Source organism: Ursus americanus, chromosome 28, assembly GCF_024610735.1.
Source record: "Ursus americanus isolate L20-20 chromosome 28, mUrsAme1.1.p, whole genome shotgun sequence".
Lineage (NCBI taxonomy): Eukaryota > Metazoa > Chordata > Mammalia > Carnivora > Ursidae > Ursus > Ursus americanus.
Window position 1 is genome coordinate 24,973,431 of NC_142154.1, and position 20,600 is coordinate 24,994,030.

Genomic DNA, 20,600 nt, shown 5'->3' on the forward strand with positions numbered 1-20,600 from the left:
TTTATGGTAGGAATTGGCTCATGTGATTATGAAGGCTACAAAGTCCCACCATCTGCCATCAGCAAGCTGAAGAGCCAGGAAAGCTGGTGGTGAAATTCAATAGGTCTGAAGGTCTGAGAATCAAGGGAGTTGATGAGGCAAATCCCAGTTCAATCACAGAAGATAGAAAGACACGTCCCAGCTCAAAGGCAAAAAAAAAAAAAAAAAAGCGAGGGAGGGTGGACAAATTCACCCTTCCTCTGCTTTTTGTTTTATTCACATGCTCAACTGATTCAATGATGCCTGCCCACACTGGGGAGGGCCATCTGCTTAAAGATTCCACCAATTCAAATGCTAACCTGACCTGGAAACACCCTCACAAACACACCCAGAGATAATGTTTAACCAGCTATCTCTTTAAACATCTATCTATTCCCTTAACCCAGTCAAATCGATACATAGAATTAACCATCGTAAGCCCACCCCTTGTCAACATGGCACCCATACACATCTCCATAAACCATACTTAATCTCCAAATAAAGACAATGGCAAATTGTAATTACTAACATGATACAACTATCATGATACAACTGTCATGATACAACCCAACATGATAAAACTATCCTACCTACAACCAAAACACACTAACTTCTTCCCCATAAAAGGAAGTAAGTCCCTACTCTTCTTGATATCCTCAGACTTAAATACTATAATGTAAACTTAGCAATACTTAAATACTATGGTATAAAGTCAATACATCTTATGTTACATAAAGGAATGAGAAGGAAGAAAAAAGATATTTGTATACACACATATTCATAACTAAATAAAGACAATTACTCATGACAGTTATAGCCCTCTTTCATGTAACTGGTCATGTTTTCACAGCTGGTATTTATACGTATCTTCTTCTAGTATGTACGCCATATTCCCTTAGCCTTCAGCAACACCTCAGTTGGTGATGATTCTTTACCTAATGAGATGACCAATCCTTCATTCCAAGAGTCTGGGCCTTTTATAGTCATGGTTGGATTGAGTTGTAGTTTTTTGTTTACCTTAACTACAGGGCATGGCCATACTAAGAGATACCCTGAGGAATCACTTGTATTCCAGACATACTCTTCCTTAACTCGATTGTGGAGTGGTTTTATCTAATCTCTCCTTGGCATTCAGGATCAATCATCCCAGCCAACACAGTTATCTGCCTTCCTTTCCTATTGATTCAGAAGCATGAGGGATCCAAAGCTAAACGGGTGGGAGTTTTTTCTTCCAGCTCAATGGGATCACTGTAGTGTCTCCTGGTAGAAACATTCCACCTTTTGAAATTAAGACTTCTGGTAAGGGGAACAGGAAGGAAACATTTTGCTAGTGGGTAATAGAAAATGAGTGGTCCCACTCTCATTTCCATCCCTTGATTTCTGAAGTCATAAATCCTGGTTATCAGAGAAATAGCACCATTTATTGGATGCTGATTCAGAGCACATAGAACCTCTGGAGAATCTTGTCTTAGCCCTGCAAGTTATTGCCATCTAGCTGGTGCTGCATCTGAGTCTTCAAGAGGCCATTCCACCATTCTGTGAAGCAAGCTGCTGCAGGAGGGTGGAAAATATAGTAAGACTGGGAGCATGGGTGCATTGTCAGACTTCTTTTGCTGGCACATTCTGGACACTGACCAGTGAACTCTGCCTGAGGCATGACCAAGTAGCATCTTCAGGGCAAGCAAATACAGACCATGGCAAGCCCACTGGAATGTGGATTATAGGAGACATGTTTCTCTTATTCTTCAAATGCAACTAAATGTCTCATCACAATGCTCTATCTTAGTGGATCACATTGACAATTATGCTGTTTATCTTCATTACAGTTTGGGGAAAAGCACCACAGAACCATTTAATAATAGTGCTTTTTGACTGGTGACATGTATTTGTCTAGCTAATTCTTACCCTGATTGAAACAGTTGAAATTGTTCGATTTAATATAGCATTGGTTACTGGGAACACAATGCTCTTTTCCTGAAATTGCATCCCCATGCTCATTCACATGCTCATCAAGTCTTGAGACTTGTTCCATAGCTGTGTCATGATCTGAGGAAATGCAAGCTCAATTTCATTATCTGGCTGAGAAGCAATCAACTCCTTGTGGTTCCTTTGGATCAGAGATTGGGCAGCAATTAAATGTGCCTCTCAGGGGAGTATCTTAACTGAGAAGGGCTCACTTTCTCCTTATGGTTCTGACAAAAAAATAACCCAAATCCAGACTTATTTTCCAAAGGTTATTTTTTATCTCAGCTAAATGGATGCAAATTGCTGCTATAGTCTATAGAGGATGCAATGATGAGAGTCTAGACTGTCCAGTCTTTTAGAGGAATTCTTGGTTTTTGTGGCACCCAGGCATGGAAGTGTAGTTCTTTAGGGAAATGCTGTGAGTATCACATCCCCAAGAACTTATTTTCTCTGACTGCCCTGTCTACAGCATATTTCTGTCCCACCTTTCTGGTTCCAGCATTCCATACCTACTATTTTCATGCTCTTATAGCTCAATTCCACCAACATCCTCTCTTATAAGATTTTCCTTCCTTCTCTGCATTCCTAAAACATACATCCTTCCACAGCGCACATTTCTGAATATCACAAACTGGTTGTTCTTTGCCCTCTGTTTCAACAATTTTTAGATGGAATATATGATAGCTATTGAAAATGTGTCAATGTAAAAATATGAGAGGAATTTTCTCTTTCTATTCTCATGGGGAGACAAGGAGTCTTCAGAGTCAGTTCCCACATGGTGGTGGTTTGCTCTCCCTTTTTTGTTTTTTAAGATTATTCATTTCATGGCAGTCCATAGGGTGGTATGACTGGTTTGTTCTCCCTTCGCCTCAGTCTGTGGTGAGTCCCTGGAACTTCAACATGAGCATATGTATCCTGTTGGCCATGGTCAGCCCGTGTGCTTCATGTGACACAGGTGACAATGTGGGAGGTTTCCAAAAAGAAGGGAAAACCCCTTTCAAGGATGTCTTCATCTGAAACATGTCACCCTCCACAAAAAGAAACTGGGAAACAAATTACAATTAGCATATGAAATTTAATAATCAGGGTGATAAATTCAGCACGGGTCTCTGGACAGTCCTTTGCAATTTCATGGATTGCCTTTAAACCATAAATTCCTCAGACTGATATTCATTGTCCAATATTCGGTTTTTCTCTCTCATTTTTTTGCTATCAAATGTAATTTTTCATTATTATTGAAGAGTGAAACTTGCCTGTTTTCTGCATTTATCTCTTATTGGTTGTTTATGTTTTGGGGGAAGTGAGATAAGGGTGACTGACCATGGCTAGCTGAATCATGGCTCACCGAGCCGCCTAAAAATCTGCGGGTCCATTCTATAAAATAGACCGTGTCACTGCTATTGTAATTGCTCAGAGTCCATACTTCTAGAGTTGTAGATGTATCCAGGAATATTTGAGTGTAGTAATGAAGCATTGATCATTGGATAAATTTAGGTATTTTAATAATATAACCAGAAAAATATTTAAATATATTACCACTGTCAATATTTTTGCCCACCATTTCCTCAAATAAAACATTTTATATATTTTTAGTTTCTGGTTTTTCATATTGTTTTAGGTAGATAGACAAAAAAATATTTCCAGGCAGACTTTATTTGTGAATTGTTTCATGAGGCAAACATGTCTAAATTAAAGTAAAAGTCGTTCCACCCCTCCTGATGGCAACCCATATCTCTGCTTGACACTGAACCATGGTTAGCACATCATGTGCTTGTCCCACATGTCTATGTTTGCTCATGCAAACATACTATAATGAGTACATGAATACACACATAAATACACACATGTACACATACCTGTTTTTTTAAGATAAACTTACACTCAACATATCTTTCTGGATCTTGTGTTTTTTAAAGTACTTTGGGCATACTTCCAACTCAGTGCATATTGTACAACCTCCTTCTTTTTAATGGCTTTATTGTAATCAAGAATATGGATGGAGCATAATTTTTTCTCCCTTTATCAGCACCAGGTGTTATGATACCTGTTTTAATAAGTTGCTTTTTAAAATATATATAGGCTATCTCATGAGAAAAGTGAATCTCAATTGGTTCTTTTATTTTTATTTCCCCGACTTTTGATGAATTCATTTTCTGCCATGTTCACTGGCCACTTGCTGCTCCCCCAGACATTTCTCCCTAATACCTTCTGCTCACTGATTTTGCCATGCTCTTTCCTGTTTTTTCTGAACCACACCATGCTTGCCCTTCCTTGTTCACAGCCTTAATGCTGGCTGCACCCTCAAGGTTTCTCCAGCATCTTCACCTCCTTTCCAATTATCTCTCATCCCAAGCCTTCCTTCCTGTCAGTCTCTCTCCACATCTACCTCCACATGCTTATTGTCTCATCCCCCAGAGAACAGAAGCCCGGAAAGCAGGTAGTTTTACACATTCCTTACTGTTTCTGCCGCACTAAGGTTGGTGTCAGGTACCCAATAAAATGGAAACAAAGGATAGAACAACCAGTCAGCCAAAGCTCTGAGTTTGGAAGAAAACTAAATAGAAGGAACTAACCACGACAAATTCAATACAGAACAATGAAACAAAGACACCTAAAATTATGAAAGAATACAAAAATGATACTTATTTAAAACCATAAAAGAAACATATCAGAAATTTAGTACAATATATTAAAAAATGGAGGAATTATGCATAATTTTCTAGCAAAGAATAAATGGCCAAAATTGGCCAAGAATTAGAAAACTTAACTGAAGGACCAATAACTGAAGAAAAATAAATGATTCAAAAAGAGCTACTATTTTTAAAAGTATGAAAAAGAAACCAGACACAAAGGTGAACATACTAATTCCTCTCACCTGAAGAACAAAGACAGGGGAAATTAATTAGGGGTATCAGAGGCAGGACGTTGGTTATAATTCCAACATGGAAGCAATTAATAGAGGTGGTAAAGGAGAGCCCTGGGGGCCCACTGTGTTCTATCAGATTAGAAGGTAGAGTGTGGGTTATTGTTGGAATAGGACTATGAGGTAGCTAATGTTGTGGGAGTAAAGATTTTAGTTTCCCTTGGGATGAATTAATCTTGGGGGGTTGCCAGAAATTTTGGGGATCTGCAATACTGTCTCCTGACTAGAGCAATGGATATATGGGCACATTAAGTTTTGTAAATCCATCAAGATGGGTACTTTTGACATGTGTTCTTTTCAGTGTATATAGTTTACTTCAATAAAAAGTTATTTTTAAGAACCTATTTGTATATATAGTATTAGAGATGAATTCTAGCAAATTAAAAAAACGTTTATTCTAATTAAAATTGCAACATGGGAATCAATTGCAAAAATCAGCATGTTTTATTCCAATGTTACTTCTGCTATCACATGATACAGAGGATTTTCAAGTAACCTTTGTGTTTAAAATGTAACACCCATGGTGCACCCATGGTGCACAATCTAACATTTTACTAAAACTGCAGAGATTCTAAATAATATACTGACAAGCTTAATTCAGGATTTTTTTTTAATTGAGTAATACAACTGATTAAAATTTATTTCAGTAATGTAATGGTGCTACATTGGAATATCTCTGAAAAGAATTTATTAAATGAACATATTAAAATTGAAAAAAAAGATTCAGTAGCATATTTCAATAAAAACACCAAGCATGCATTACAGGGAGAAATACTAGGTGCCAAACACAAAGCAAGCATCAGGGATGTTATCACTACTTCAGTGAATTATATGAAGAAAATAAAAATAAGTATCATGAATATTGGAAAAGTCAATATTATCATTTTCAGATAACACGATGATATATCTTAAAAATAATGCATGCAACTGTAATGATTAAAATTAATAGAAGTTTTGAAATGGGCTCAGTAAAAAATAAACACATAATGTTTAACAGCTTTTGTTTGCATTATCAATATGTACGTAAAAATACAAATGAAAAATGCCTCTTGACATTAGACAAAAAAAGAAAATAAAAACAAACTTATACATCATAGGAACATTTTTAAATATTAATGGCACCAGACATATGTGAAGAAAATCACCAAAATTCTATTGAAGAACCTAAAATAAGTCCTTCAAGAAAGGAGTATGTTCCTGAAAGGAAAGATTTGCTATTGCAAAGATGCCTTCCAGGATTAATTTGATAATTAAGATATTTCAATCAGAATTTCAATGGTGTGGGTTTTTCTGTATAATTTTTGTGTTAATTGCTATTATAACTGAAGAAGGGAATCTTAATTTTAACAATGATCCGGGGGAAGATTACAGTGATGATGATAAGCTTCAACTGCCTGACCCCTCATTTGCACAGCCTCTTTCCAAGCCCCAAGGAGGGATCCCAGGAAAATCTGCAAAAATAAAATATTTGAGCCATGCTATGTGACCATGCTTGTCCCTTTCCACATTGCCTCCCAAGCACTTTGGAGGGGACAGTGGGCAGAGTGGTGGCCACATTTAGGATGCAGCAGAGGAAGCTGATTGGAGTCAGAGATGTTTCCACTTCGCACCTGTGCACACGTCTTGAGACATGTTCCTGAGTCCATGAACCACTCCTGCACTCCTCTCTGGGGTTGCCAGGGGCCACTTTGCACTTTAGAAACTTTTCAGGAAAGTGAAGTGAAAAGGTTAGAGTAATAGCTGACAGCTCCTCTGTTGCTCATGGAAAACTAGGTGGTTACTACATCACTCAACAAACTCCCCTCTCCCAGGGAGTGGGCTCAATTTTGAAATCACCAAATCCAGAGGCCCCTCCTCATAACTAGAACTGGAGATTTGTTGCATCTTTATTCACATCACTCACATGCAGCCTGCCATTTGTCAGTTTCACTCATGCGTTGGTGCCCCCAAATAGTTATTGGAGGTATGAGCTCTCTGTATTTTTATGGTAGTCCCAGGATTTTTTTAAATAACCACTTTATTGAGTTATATTTTGTATACCATAAAATTCACCAGTTTGAAGTATATATGTCAGCAGTGTTTGGTATGTTCATAGAATTGCACAACCATCAGCGCTATGTAACTTGGAACATTTTCATCACCCCAAAGGAAACTGTACCCATTAGGCAGGCACTCCCCATTCTCTTCCTCACCAACCTTAGGCAACCACCAATGTATTTTCTGTCTCTCTAGATTTGCCCATTGTAGACATTTCATATAAGTGGAATCATACAATATGTGGTTTTATTTTTATATTCATCAGTTAGTACATACAGTTGTTTCCACTTTTGGGCTATTATGACAATTGCTATTATGAACATTAGCATCCAGGTTTTGGTGGAACATATGTTTTCTTTTCTCTTGGGTCTATACCAGGAAGTGGTATGTATGGTTGACATTTTGAGGAACTGCTAGACTGTTTTCCATAGAAGTTGCACCATTTTACATTCCTACCAACAGTGTTTGAGGGTTCCAATTTTTCCACATCCTTTCAAATACTTGCTGGTTTTTTGTTTTGTTTTGTTTTTGTACCCACCCTAGTGTATGTGAAGCAGTATCTCATGTTAGTTTTGGTTTTCATTTCCCTAATGACTAATGATGTTGAGCATCTTTTCATGTGCTTATTGGCCATACACATATCTTCCTTAAAAAAAAATCTATTCAAAACTATTGCCCATTTTTTAATTAGACTATTTGTCTTTTTATTGTTGAGATGTAAATGTTCTTATATATTCTGGATACAAGTACTTTATCAGGCACATGATTTGCAAATATTTTCTCTCATTCTGTGCCATGCTGCTTTTAAATTTTTATTTTTATTTTTTTTAATCTTGCAGGATATTAAGATTGCACAACAAAGCTAATAATTTCAAAATTATGAATGGGTAATTTTTTGCGAGTAGCTGAATTTTTGTAAGTAGTGAGTAGGAGAAAACTTGGAAGACTTCAGAAGCCAAATACACACACATTCCCAGGCACGTGGATGCCTCCCAGACTGCACTAAGCAAGAATGATCAGAGGATGTGGTCCCATTCACATCCTGGTGGGTGGAGTGCCAACCTCATGTGGCCACACTAGCCCCTGCACACCTCAACTGGGCTCATTTTTCCTCCATTTGGTGAGATTAAGGATTGATTGTCATCAATCTTTTGAGAATTACAAAAGAAAATAAGGTATAATTAAACCTTGGCTGGTATTTTCACCCTTTTTAAAGCTAAGAAAGTCTCAAATGTAATACAAAAAATAAACATAAGCCCAAGGGTCTCTGGTTGACTAACTTCCCACAGTCTGACTGCTGTCTCCCAACCATCTGATTCCCTGAAGTGTAAACATTCATCCCATGGACAAATTTGGCTTGTTTAGAAAAAAAAAATAAAGGTGTCAACATTTAGAATCCAGGAGATTTTATACAAAATTACATATTTCTACTTTTCTTGGAAGGCCAAATATTTGGTGACTCTGGGCAGATTCAGTGGGTGGGCACTGCTCTGGATAGGGCTGTGTGCTTCAGGTCTCTGTCACCCTTACCCCCTCATCCCCATTCACCCCATGGCCTCTCTCATTTATCTTGCTCCCGAAGACACTGAACTTACAAAGTCATTTCTAGATGGAGCTTTTCAACTTTTCACACCAAGCCCTCCTGTAAAATACAATTTTCATTCCAGAATCAGGACACACACACACACATACACACACACACACACCACGCATATATATGCGTGGTGTGTGTGTGTGTGTACTGAAAATAACACAAAATAATATTTCTGGGGTCAATGTATGATGGCTTCTGATATGTTCTTTTCTATTCTACTATATTTCATTTAAAAAACCTGGATATGATCTAATAAATTGACTTCAAAGACCCAGTGTTTCAAAAAAACTATCCTAGACCACCCCATCATATTTAAAGAGATAAAGCCCCAAGAGATTGAGTGACTTGTCTACTATCTAGAAATCAGGTAAACAATGTGTTTAGACCAAAACATAACCTACAAGCTTCAGTTAAAGGGCCCGTATTTATTAATAAATAGCCACTGAATGTTGGACTACATTGAGTTGAGAAATCTCTGAATGAAGAATTTTGAAGAAGAATCTGGAATGATTTTTAAACAGTGGACATAGAGTTTTGTGATCTGGCCGTAGACCCTACAGTACCCAATAGATCCTACAATATCCAGTGGGCTTCACAGTGTCCGGTAGCCCCTACAGTACCAGTGAGTCCTACAACATCCAGTAGCCCTTACATTATTCAGCAGCCCCTAGACTATTCTATAGCCCTTAGAGCATCTCTTAATCTCCGTGCCCTTTTACCTTGACAGTAATAAATTTGCCATTGATGCCTGAAGCTGCCCCCAGTCTCTGGAGCATTTTTATGACATTTGCACTGAGAAAATAACATTTTCCTAGCACCAGGAAAGTTATTATTATAGTTGGCTACATCAACAACCATAGACAAGAAATTAATCACAATTGCCAAAGTGGAATTTATTTTTTCTTGCTTAGAAACAAAAATAAATTTAAAAACAGCTTCTTAACTGCATCTTTTAAATCAATGCTGTCCTCCTTCGCCTCTAAACATTTCTCAAAGTAGGTCAAATGCAACAGATAAGAAGCTACCACTTAACTCTCATCATTCAAAACAAATAGCAGTTTTCTCTAGACAAAAGGCTGTGCAGACTGTAATTTTTCTCTAAGTCTCAAGAGGCAACCCTCTTGACCTATTGTATCCTAAGATGAAAGCACAAGAAGAGGGACCCAGAGGGACACCCAGAGCATCCTCCAAGGTCAAACATGTTGACAGTTGGCGTAGCTACTACTCATTGAGCTTCCCCCAGCCCTCCCTGCTTTGGCCACCTAGGACTGGGAACCCATACCAGGTCCTTCTGGACAGCTCAACACAAAGAGGGAAGAACTTTTCAATACAGTATTTTGAATGAGGGATGTAATTTTATTTTATATTTGTCATCACAATAAAAACTACAGTTGACATTAATTCAGTAATTACCATGGCCTAGAACACTGCTGTGCACTTTATAGAATCTCTTCGTCAGTTTGGGCTGCTATTATAAAATTCTGTAAAATGGGCAGCTTAAACAACAAACATGTATGTCTCGCTGTTCTGGAGGCTGGAAGTCCAAGATCAAAGTGTCAAATTCAGTGTCTTCTGATTGCCCACTTCCTAATATACAGATCTCCCTGCTATGTCTTTCTGTGGCCAAAAGAGAGATCATCTTTCTTGTGTCTCTTCTTATAAGGACACTAATCCCATCACAGTAGCTCCACCTTCATAAGCTAGTTACTTTCCAAATGTGCCACTTCCAGATCCCAACACATTGGGGGTTAGAGCTTCAACATATAAATTTGGTGGGGTGTTAGGGACACAAACATGTAATTGTGTGCAGTCCTCAGTGCCACAACCCTATTAAGAGCTAGGATTCCCATTCACCCTCGTCACATTTCACAAACTAGGAGCCTAAGACCTGGGAAGTCTCTCACTTATGGGATCAAAGACTTAGAGCATATAAAGGGCAGAGTCTGAATCCAGGCTGTAAGTTTGCTGGTATTGCTGTTATTGACATGCTCATATATTTTCATTTTAAAAACCTTTTAGGTTTCCAATGGCTATTTTATTGGCTAAATATAGGCTTTGGTTTGCAAATTCTGTGAACATTTTACCAGTCTCTCTCTCTTTGTTTTTTTTAATAAGAAAAAGAGTGCAATAAAACCCCATATGATAGTTACCCAACATCAACATTTTGCTCTTTCAGCTTAGAGTGTCTCCTTCCATATTTGTTAAAGAATACCTTAGGTGCCTCTAACAGATATGTACCTCTACTAATCCAGTGTCATTATCACACAAAGTTAATAATGATTCCTTAATATCATACAACACTGAATCTATGGCCAACTTCTCCAGATTTTTTTATTAAAAATTATGAGTCCATTTTATTTTTTTTCCATTTCCAACCCTTTTTTTAAGTAATTTTTTATTATGTTATGTTAGTCACCATACAGTATATCCTTAATTTTTGATGTAAAATTCCATGATTCATTATTTGCGTATAACACCCAGTGCGCCATGCAATACGTGCCCTCCTTAATACCCATCACCGGCTATCCCAATCCCCCACCCCCCAGCCGAAGCCCTCAGTTTGTTTCCCAGAGTTTTATCTACAGTCGTTTCAAATCAGTTATCAGTCAAGGTCTAGACATTGCATTTGGTTGATATTTCTCTCAAGTCTCTTTATATGAGTACCACTTCCCTCTATTTATTTGGACAGAAAATAGGCCATCTTGCCTGTCAAGTTTCATACATCCTAGATTTGGCTGATTTTATTTTCGTGGTGTCATGTATTCCCCACATTTATTGAAAACTGATAGTTAGCTCTAGAGCCTTAGTGAGCTTTAGGTTCAGCTCTTTTGATAAGAACAGTTCACAGGCAGTCCTGTGTAATTTTGATTACACCATGGCAGAAGGAACATAATGTCTGCTTGTCCTTCTTTAGTGATATTAAGACAGACTCCAAGATCCCTCAGATGCTACAGAGGGGCATATTTTAATCACACCATTTTTTCCTGCATTTGTTAGCTATTGTTGGTAAAAAATAATTTTCACTAATCAGCATTTATTTAGTTTAAATTCAGTCTTTAAAGGGCACCCACAAAAAATACATATTGCCCTTTATTGATCAATTTTCAGTAAAATTTGTTGGCTCCCAGCACCTTCTAGTTCTTTCTGTAATTAAGAATGAGGTTTGAGGTCTTTATCAATTTATGGTCCATTTTTATTGTTAATTGTTTATTCACAGATTTTACTATTAGATTTTTGGTCTTATTTTTTCTCATTTTTATATGTAGTTCTTTATCAGTTTAGTTAGTCCCTTTATTCTGATATAGTAACCATATTTTTCTCAATTTGTCATTTGTTGTTTTTACTTTCCTTTAAGGGTACTTTTTGCTGTTTATTGTTAAATCATTTGTTTCATATTGCCAATTTTATAAATATGTTTTTTAATTGCTTTTGGATTTTGAGTCATTGTTAGGAAACTTTTTTAAAATCCAAAGTTGTAGTTTCTATTTCTATTCTATTCATTCTTATTTCTATTCTACTACTTGCATGTTTGTTTGTTTTTTTCCCACAGTTATATCTCTGATCCTTTTTGAATTTATCCTGGTGTATGGTATAAGAATGAATCCAATTTATATTTTTCTATTAGGGGTTCCACAGATAATAAACTTCTTCCTCCTACTAATCTAATTTGCTGCCTTCATCATGTACTAATTCCAAGAGAATCTCACCTATCTTGTTTCCTTTGTCTATTATGTACCAATGCAAAATTGTGTTTAGTATAGTCTTTATAACATTAAATAACCTAAAAAAAAAAAAACCTGTTTCCCCTCATTGCATTCCTCCTGGTAATTCTCACTTAATTATTCTTTCAACTAAAACTGATAAATAATCAACTTGTCTGGAAACAGAGAAAAAAAAAGAAGCTAATGGTCTTCTTAATCAAGATCACATCAAATGTACATATTTAACTTGGGTAAAATCAACACCCTTACATTGTTGAGTCTCCCTATGCAAGAACATGGCATGTCTCTCATTTATTTGGTTTACTTTTGGCTTAGTAATAATTTATGGACTGCCTCTTACAGAATTTGCACATTTTGTTATTGTAACTATTTTATGATAGCTAAAAAAGACCATGTGTGTTAGTTTATCCATTGAGTTTTCTGTGTCTTCTAGAGGCAAAACCATATTTTTCTTTCTAATTTGCGTGCCTTTTATTATTTTATTTATTTATCTTGCTAAAAATATTTTGGCTAATGTATCCAATACAATGATAAATAATAGCGAAGATAATGGACATTTTCTTGCTTTAAAAGAAAAGGAAAGTTTCTAGCATTTTTCTTTTAATTAAGGTGTTGGGTTCTGGTAATATAAGTACATTATACATACACACACACGCATACGTACATATATACTTATACATATATGAAATATCATTGAAGTTCTTTATTGAATATTTTTACACAAATACATGCTACATTTTATCAAATGTCTTTGCCTTCTATGGAGATGAACAACAGATGGATTATATTCATGAATTTCCACTCTTTCCTTCCCATTAATCTCATTAGGTCATATGTATTTAGAATGATTTGCGATTGAGACTGTCTACTGGTAATTTATTTGAGGTTTTGCATCAGTATTTGTTAAATGGAGATTTGCTTTTCTTATGCATCCATTATCAGGATGCACATATCATTGTTATATCATTTGGGAGGCACATATCATATATATCATTCAAAATGCAGATCATTGTCATACTATATAAAAATAACTAGGATGTTTTCCTTCATTTTCTACTCTCTAGATGGGCTTAAATGGCACCAAAAATAGCTGATTATTCAAGGTATAGTAGGACCCCCTGTGTTTCTACCTGGCCTGATTCTTTCTCACACAGGCACTCTTTCTACAATCTTCCATTTTTCCTTCCATAGGATTCAAATTGTTTTGAAAGAAAATTCAAAACTACAAAAAAGGAGAAAAATACTCATGTTTTGAAAATTAGAACTTGCAGAGTGAAATTTTTTAAGAGTAAAATGCTATCTAATTGTGAAATACTGTTGTTTGTTAAATCTGTGTTAGAAGGAACTATAACCTTGACCAGCCACTGAAGTTATGAATGTCTGATACATGAATCATTGATATTTTTATCTTATATGTTAACTATTCAATATAATATGCTGATTGGTCATATTGTTTAATCAAAAGCCTAATTTTATATATTTCACTGTGAAGTGAGGAAAAAGAAAAAAATTTCATGTTTTCACCATGAGCACATCAAACAAGTCAATTGAGAAATAAATTAGATTGATCAAATTTGGTTTCCCAAGGAATATATGGTTATGGCCAGGAGTTTGATTTCTGTACAATACCATAGTAAATATTATACCTGAACTGAAAATTTAAGTATTAGGCTAGAACTCAGGACGTATGTGAAAGAACTTATGGTCAAAAAATATATATTTTTGTTTTAATGAAACAACAAAGCAACAGTTAATTGAAAAAGCCTGTAAAGATTAAAAATCTTTGTCTCAGTTTTTCTTAATATTGTTTTCTAGCTTCAGAAATTAAGAAATACTTTTCGTTGCCTGGATGTTTCAGTCAGTTAAGTGTCTGATTCTTGAATTCAGCTCAGGTCATGATCTCAGGGTCATGAGATCCAGCCCCACCTCAGGATCCTCACTCAGTGCGGAGTCTGCTTGAGATTCTCTCTCTCCCTCTGCCCCTCCCTTCTGCACTCTCTCTCTCTCTTTCTCAAATAAATAAATAAATCTGAAAGAAAGAAAGAAAGAAAGAAAGAAAGAAAGAAAGAAAGAAAGAAAAAAGAAAGAAAGAAAAAAGGAAGAAAAGAAAGAAGTAAGAAACTTTTTTTTATAGGATACACACAGAGGGCCTGAAGAGAGTCTTTTCCATCATGGCAGCCAAGGACTGAACCTGGAGAGCAAACATATCTGCTATGGTCATAACTTTTAATGCAAACTTCAGTAAAATCACTACAACATAAGGCGCACTCAACAGCTTGATGGACAAGATTAGTAATTAACTTTGTTGATATGAAAACTTTATTTTCATAACCACAGGGCATGTTTCTTTTTTTAAAAATTGCCATCAAGTAGTATTAGTTAATACCATATATACACACAAATTGCACACACACACACATATGTACACATACATGTACACATACACATGCACAGAGCTGACATTCAAGTAGAAGGAACCTGGTCAAAATAAGTTCAGAATAACTAATAAATAAAATTAATAATAAAACTATAAAATAATTATAATTAAATTTTAGAAATATTTATCTGAACATATTTTAGGGAATGATTACTTCCTTACAAAGATAAATATAAAAATGATTGATGAATTTACTAATATAAAATCATTGAATTTCAGTATGTCAGACATACAAGAAAATTACCAAGAGAAACAAAACAAATGGGAATGGGAGGCCTTCTCTAAATGATTCAAAATTACCCCAAAAGTTTCTATGCTCTGCCCAAGACTTTGGAAGGGCTCCTGCAAGTAAGGGCCCCTTGACCCTTAGAACATTGCTTGGCACATAATTACAGTTATATGTGACAGCAATATGATGATGGTTGTGGTGGTGGTGGTAGTATGGGGGAAGTTGATCACTGTGATGATGATGGTGGCCATGATTGTGATAATATTGATGATGATAATGTGTAGGAAGAGGAGTCATGGAAGAGAATTCAGTGGCTAAGTAAGATACTGAAATTTTCCTCCCACTTTACCTTCTCTCTGAAATCCCAACTACCATCATTATTACAAGTTATTGTATGCATCTTCGGAAGACTCTGGTTAATTTAAATGTAGATATGTTTTATTGAAAATGTTACATATAAATTTATCAACACACTAGTATTGATTTATTTGTGGAAGGGAGGATACAATGGGAGGCCTTTTGAATTAGAAATAAAAATGGAAGTTTTGTAAAAGGAGAATTCGGTAGAATGGAGTTGAAAGAAGGCTCTGGGTTTGTTCTGGAGCTTCATCAAAGATGAGCTGTGTGGCACTGGGTAAGTTATTTAACATTACAATGCTCAAATAAGTCCAGAACAGGATTAAGATCAAATGGAAAATGTAGGTAAAAGTCCTACTGAGCCTATTGGCGTGCAATAAATAGAAAGCAATCTTTTGTGGCTGTTATTATTGTTATTAGAATTATGGCATAGGGAGATCAATTTTGAAGTGGTGTAGTAAAGATCTCAGTGACCATTTTCCCACAAAAGCAGTGAGAATACTGGCAAAGCAACTAAAATCAACCATTTTAGGACATGATAAATTAACCAAAGTCACAGGGAAAAAAACCCAGAAAATTGTCTATCAAAGAGAAACTTCTGGATCTCAGAAAGACAACAGAGTCTGCACACATCAGCTTGGGACTATTCCCTTTCTCTCTGCCTCCCTGCCAGCTCAGTAGTGTGGTATTTGTGAAGGATGTGCAGGCTCATAATGAATGGAGAGATAAGAACTTTATACCAAGAGCACCATCAATATTGTCAAAACTAGAAGTATTTGAAAAATGTCATTCCCAAAATGTTGTGGCCATTTGATTTGACTCAGAGCTCAGCTCAGCTAAAAAAATAAATTTAAGAAGCAGTATCACCAGGGCATCACAGAAAAAAATGGAAGTCTTCTGACAGTGTTACATCTGCCTAAGTTTGTGATATCAATTAGTGCAAAGAAAAGACCAGCCCACCCCCGCCAAAAAAAATAAAAATTAAAGCAAGACCTAGATACAGGGAACTTTGAAAAGCCCCAGCTAATTCTTAGAGATCCACTAGAATGTTGTGCACATGTGCAGGGCTGTGTGCATGCCCAAGAAAGACCTAGGAAAGGAGAACGCCCCAGTCACTCACATCTGGCTTTAAGGAATTGTGCAAGCAGAAAATTAAAGCTAAGTCTGTCTTGTACACTAAAGTTTGAAGTCCTGCTTTCACACACAGATCCTTTGGCAGAGGTAGAAAGAAATACAGGCAAGGTATTTAAGGAAACATTTTGACTGATCATTGGCTGACCACTAAATTATAATGAACCAAAGGTGAACCGTAGGAGACCAGACTTGAAAACAAAAACAAGAACATAAAATCAACAACAAAATGTTAGCGGGGAACTCAGTGGCTACACACTGTGGGGAATACAGATTTACAAATTAGCCTGGAAGAGTCGCTAAGGAAATAAACAACAAGAATAAAAACAAGAACAAAACCAAAACCCAGGAATGACCACCACCTCTGGAGTGTAGAGAGGGTTCTGTTACTGGAATTGTTACAATAACATTTTCTAAAATGTTTGGTTTCCAATGAAAAATTACAAAACTTGCAAAGAAAGCACATCACATACAGAGGAATAAAGACTGTCAATAGAAACAATCCTTGAAAAATCCTAGATGTTGGATGTACTAGACAGACTTTAAATCTGCTCCTCTACATACATTCAAAGAACTAAAATAAACCAATGTCCAAAGAATTAAAGGCAAGAAAAGTCTGACAACTAGGTGTCGTTAAATAGAGAATATCTGTAAAAAGATAGAAATTATTAAAAGGAAACCAATTGCAATTCTGGAGTTGAAAATTACAATGACTGAAATTATAAAGTCACTAGCCAGCTACAGACAACAGATTTGAGGAGGCAGAAGAAAATATCAGCAGACTTGAAAATAGGCCAGTAAAGATTATCCAGTAAGAGGAATAAAATGAAGACTGAATGGAGGAAAATGTGTAGAAACTCATACTCCTGTAGCAGATCATGAAAATTACCGATATATATTTAATGGAAGTCCCAGAGGAGAAGAGCAGAGAAATAAGGCCAAAATTATTTTTAAAAATAACAACCAGAAGAAGCTCAACAAATTCCAATGAACTCAGAGATCCATACCTATCCACAGCAGAGTCAACTTGATAATTTCTCATCAGAAACCATGGAGGATAGAGGACAGTTAGATAACAGCTTCAAAATATTGAAGGAAAAAGACTGTCAACCAATAATTCTATAACTAGCAAAACTCCTGCAGAAAAATCAAAAGATAAGCCATAGAATGGCAGAAAATATTTGTAAAACATATGCCTGATAAAGAACTTGACCCAAAATATACAGATAACTCTTGAGACTCAACAATATGAAAACAACCCAATTTAAAAATGAGCAAAAAATCTGGATACCTCACCAAAGAAGATATATATATATGGCCAATAAACCCATGAAAAGATGTTCAATATCATCAGTCATTAGGGAAGGGCAAATTCAACAGCAAGGTACCAGTTCACACCCACTATGACTATTATAAATAGAAAGACAGATATTAGCAAATGTTGGAGAGAATATGGCAAAAAAAGGACCCTCATACATTGCTGGTAGGATTTTCAGGTATAGCCTTGAAACAGTCCAGCAGTTCTTCAAAAATGTTAAATATGGAGTTACCTTATGCCTCAACAATTTCACTTCTATTTACATACTCAAGCAAATTGAAAACTTATGTCAGCACAAAATCTCATACATAAGTGTTCTTAACTCTCGAGCAATTAGGTGGGTAATACAGCTATTTGCTTAGATAGAAAAATGGAGGAGAAACAAGTTCGGGTTGAGGGAAGGGAAATCTGTTTTGGAACAAGATGTAAATCTTTTTAAAGGCTTTCTTAAGGATCTGGGAGCCATTTCTTTAAAATATAATCAAGAAAGATAATATCCTAATCTCCTAGTTTCTGTGGGAAGGTAATAGCTTAATTCAGGGGGGCCTTGCTCCCGGTTGCAAAACTACCTCTCATCATAAAGATACATGAAGTCCTTGTTTGTTTAAAAAGGAAAACGCAGCATTTATAACAGCACTATTCATAGAAGCATAGAAGTAGTCTCAGATAAACTGCCTATCAACTAACAAATGGATAAGCAAAATGTGGTATATTCATGTAGTGGGATATTATTAGGTAATAAATAAAGATGAAATACTGACAGGGGCTCCAATATGAGTGAACCTTGGACACATTACACTAAGTGAAAGACATCAGTTCAAATGATAACATGTTGCGTGATTCCATTTACATGAAATGTCCAGAATAGACAAATCTATAGACAGAAAATATATTAGTGGATGCTAAGAACTGGATGAGACAGGTGATGTGTGCCTTGTGTGCAAGGAAGAGGAATGGGGAGTGACTGCTAGTGTATCCGGGTTTTCATTTTGGGGTGATGAAAATATTCTAAAATTACATTGTGATAATAGTTGCACCACTCTGAAAATACGTTAAAAACCACTGAACTGTGCATGTTTTATGTATGTCAATTGCACCTCAATAAAGCTGCTTAATAAAACAAATTAAAAAGAAAGAATTATAGCATAAAGTAACTTTTCTGATTATGATGGTCTGATAGGAAGATAAAGCAAGAAGGACAGTGGTTTATGACCAAGTAAAATGTCTTGTTACTTCATAGAAATGTCTGGGGCTGAGTCTCAGTGCCTTGATATCAACACTGTCAAGTTAAAAGAGAGCAAGTATCCCAGCAATGGTGACAATAATTTCACAGAACAATACACAATCAGAAAGCAGGGGGCATACCTGTGTTTTATTTTAGTCTTTGGATGAGGGAGCCAAGCTAGCCCTGATGGGAAGAAAGGGAAAATACCAGGAAGGCATATTGTCTTTCAGAGTTTTGCAAACTGATCTTTGCAATGCCTAATTAGAAATCTCCAACCACTTTATTAATATGTTTGTGTAAGTATGTGTATACCAGTATGGTGCTTTTCATATTCAGGATGGTAGTGCATATATTTCCTCCTACTGCAGTCATGCCATTCATGTCTATATGAATCAGCGAACGGCTAATAATACCAATGCTGTCATGTGTTGAGTAACAACATGGGATTTAGGCCTGCTCTTAGGTGAGGCATGCCCCAGGGAGAAGACCTTGCCATTGAGCACGGGGAAAACAAGTGCTGCCCAAGCGCTATTCAAAAATGGAGATCCAGGAGTTGAGAAGCAGTCACTGGGACAATCTCTGAATTGGGTCAGGGAGACCAAGGGGCCCTAGTAATAGCTCCTGTCAATGACACCCGGCTCTGGGCAGGTTGCCACACTAGGCTTAAGGCAGCAGAAACACAACAGCATCTTGCTTCCTGGAGTAATGAATGAGTAAGATAAGCATTGGTTTCTAAAAAAGGTCAAAGTTCACTGATCAGAACTGGAGACTGATGTCAGAACAGGACTGAGAGTCAGTTGACCACTGGAATCCTGGAGTGATTGCCTTATTAAATCTGTCTTTCCTGAGATTCAAATGGACTGAGTTCTGGGGAAAGGTGAAGGTGTGATGAGTGTAGGCTAGGTAGTTAGATCTCAGAGTCTGGAAACTAGTAACACTCTGACCATCATCTCCACACTTTAAAATGGCCCACAGCCTATGGTGACTAAAAGTGGCTCTCTAAGGTCAAAGAAATAGACAGTAGCCCCCTTACATGTTGTGTCCACACAAATGATGACCTGGCTTGTGGCTGGGAACATCTTGCAGCAGGATAAAGATCTGCAGCAGGAACTCTCTGGGTTGAGTGGCCTTTACCGATTAATTTTTGAGTTTTAGTATCTTTGAGGAAATTTTTGAAAACAAATATGGCCTAAAATTTCAACTTCAGTTAAATAATCAGAATTATAATTTTGACTTTTATATTTTATAAACCTATGTCTTCAAGTGTTAATATTTATTCTGTATTTTCAGATGGCTACCCCAAAGAAGAAATGATTTACAGATGGAGAAAAAATTCAGTTGAGGCAGCTGATCAGAAATCCTGGAGGCTTTATCAGTTTGACTTTATGGGCCTCAGAAACACAACAGAAATCGTAACAACATCTGCAGGTAAGAATTATTTTAAGGAATCATAAAAAAAAAAAAAATCTGACATTTTCCCCCCGATGCCTGAGGCATAATCACGCCTTTAATGTAGAATTCCATCATGTGTATATTTTAACTAATTATATTAGGGTAATCATATACCTCGGTGATATTTGAGACAAAACAACTGATTCAAGAGTGAAAATATTTTTTTAATGTTTATTGGGATGGAAAAAGGAT

The 20,600-nt window shown here is 36.3% G+C and overlaps 1 protein-coding gene across 1 annotated transcript in view; it reads left to right on the forward strand.

The window, feature by feature from the left end:
- The window catches only part of GABRG3 (gamma-aminobutyric acid type A receptor subunit gamma3), a 631,894-nt gene that overhangs the window by 532,048 nt on the left and 79,246 nt on the right, over positions 1-20,600 (forward strand). The window contains exon 6 of the mRNA XM_045795326.2: positions 20,247-20,384. Coding sequence (XP_045651282.2) covers positions 20,247-20,384 — 138 coding nt within the window. The remainder of the gene's footprint in view (positions 1-20,246; positions 20,385-20,600) is intronic.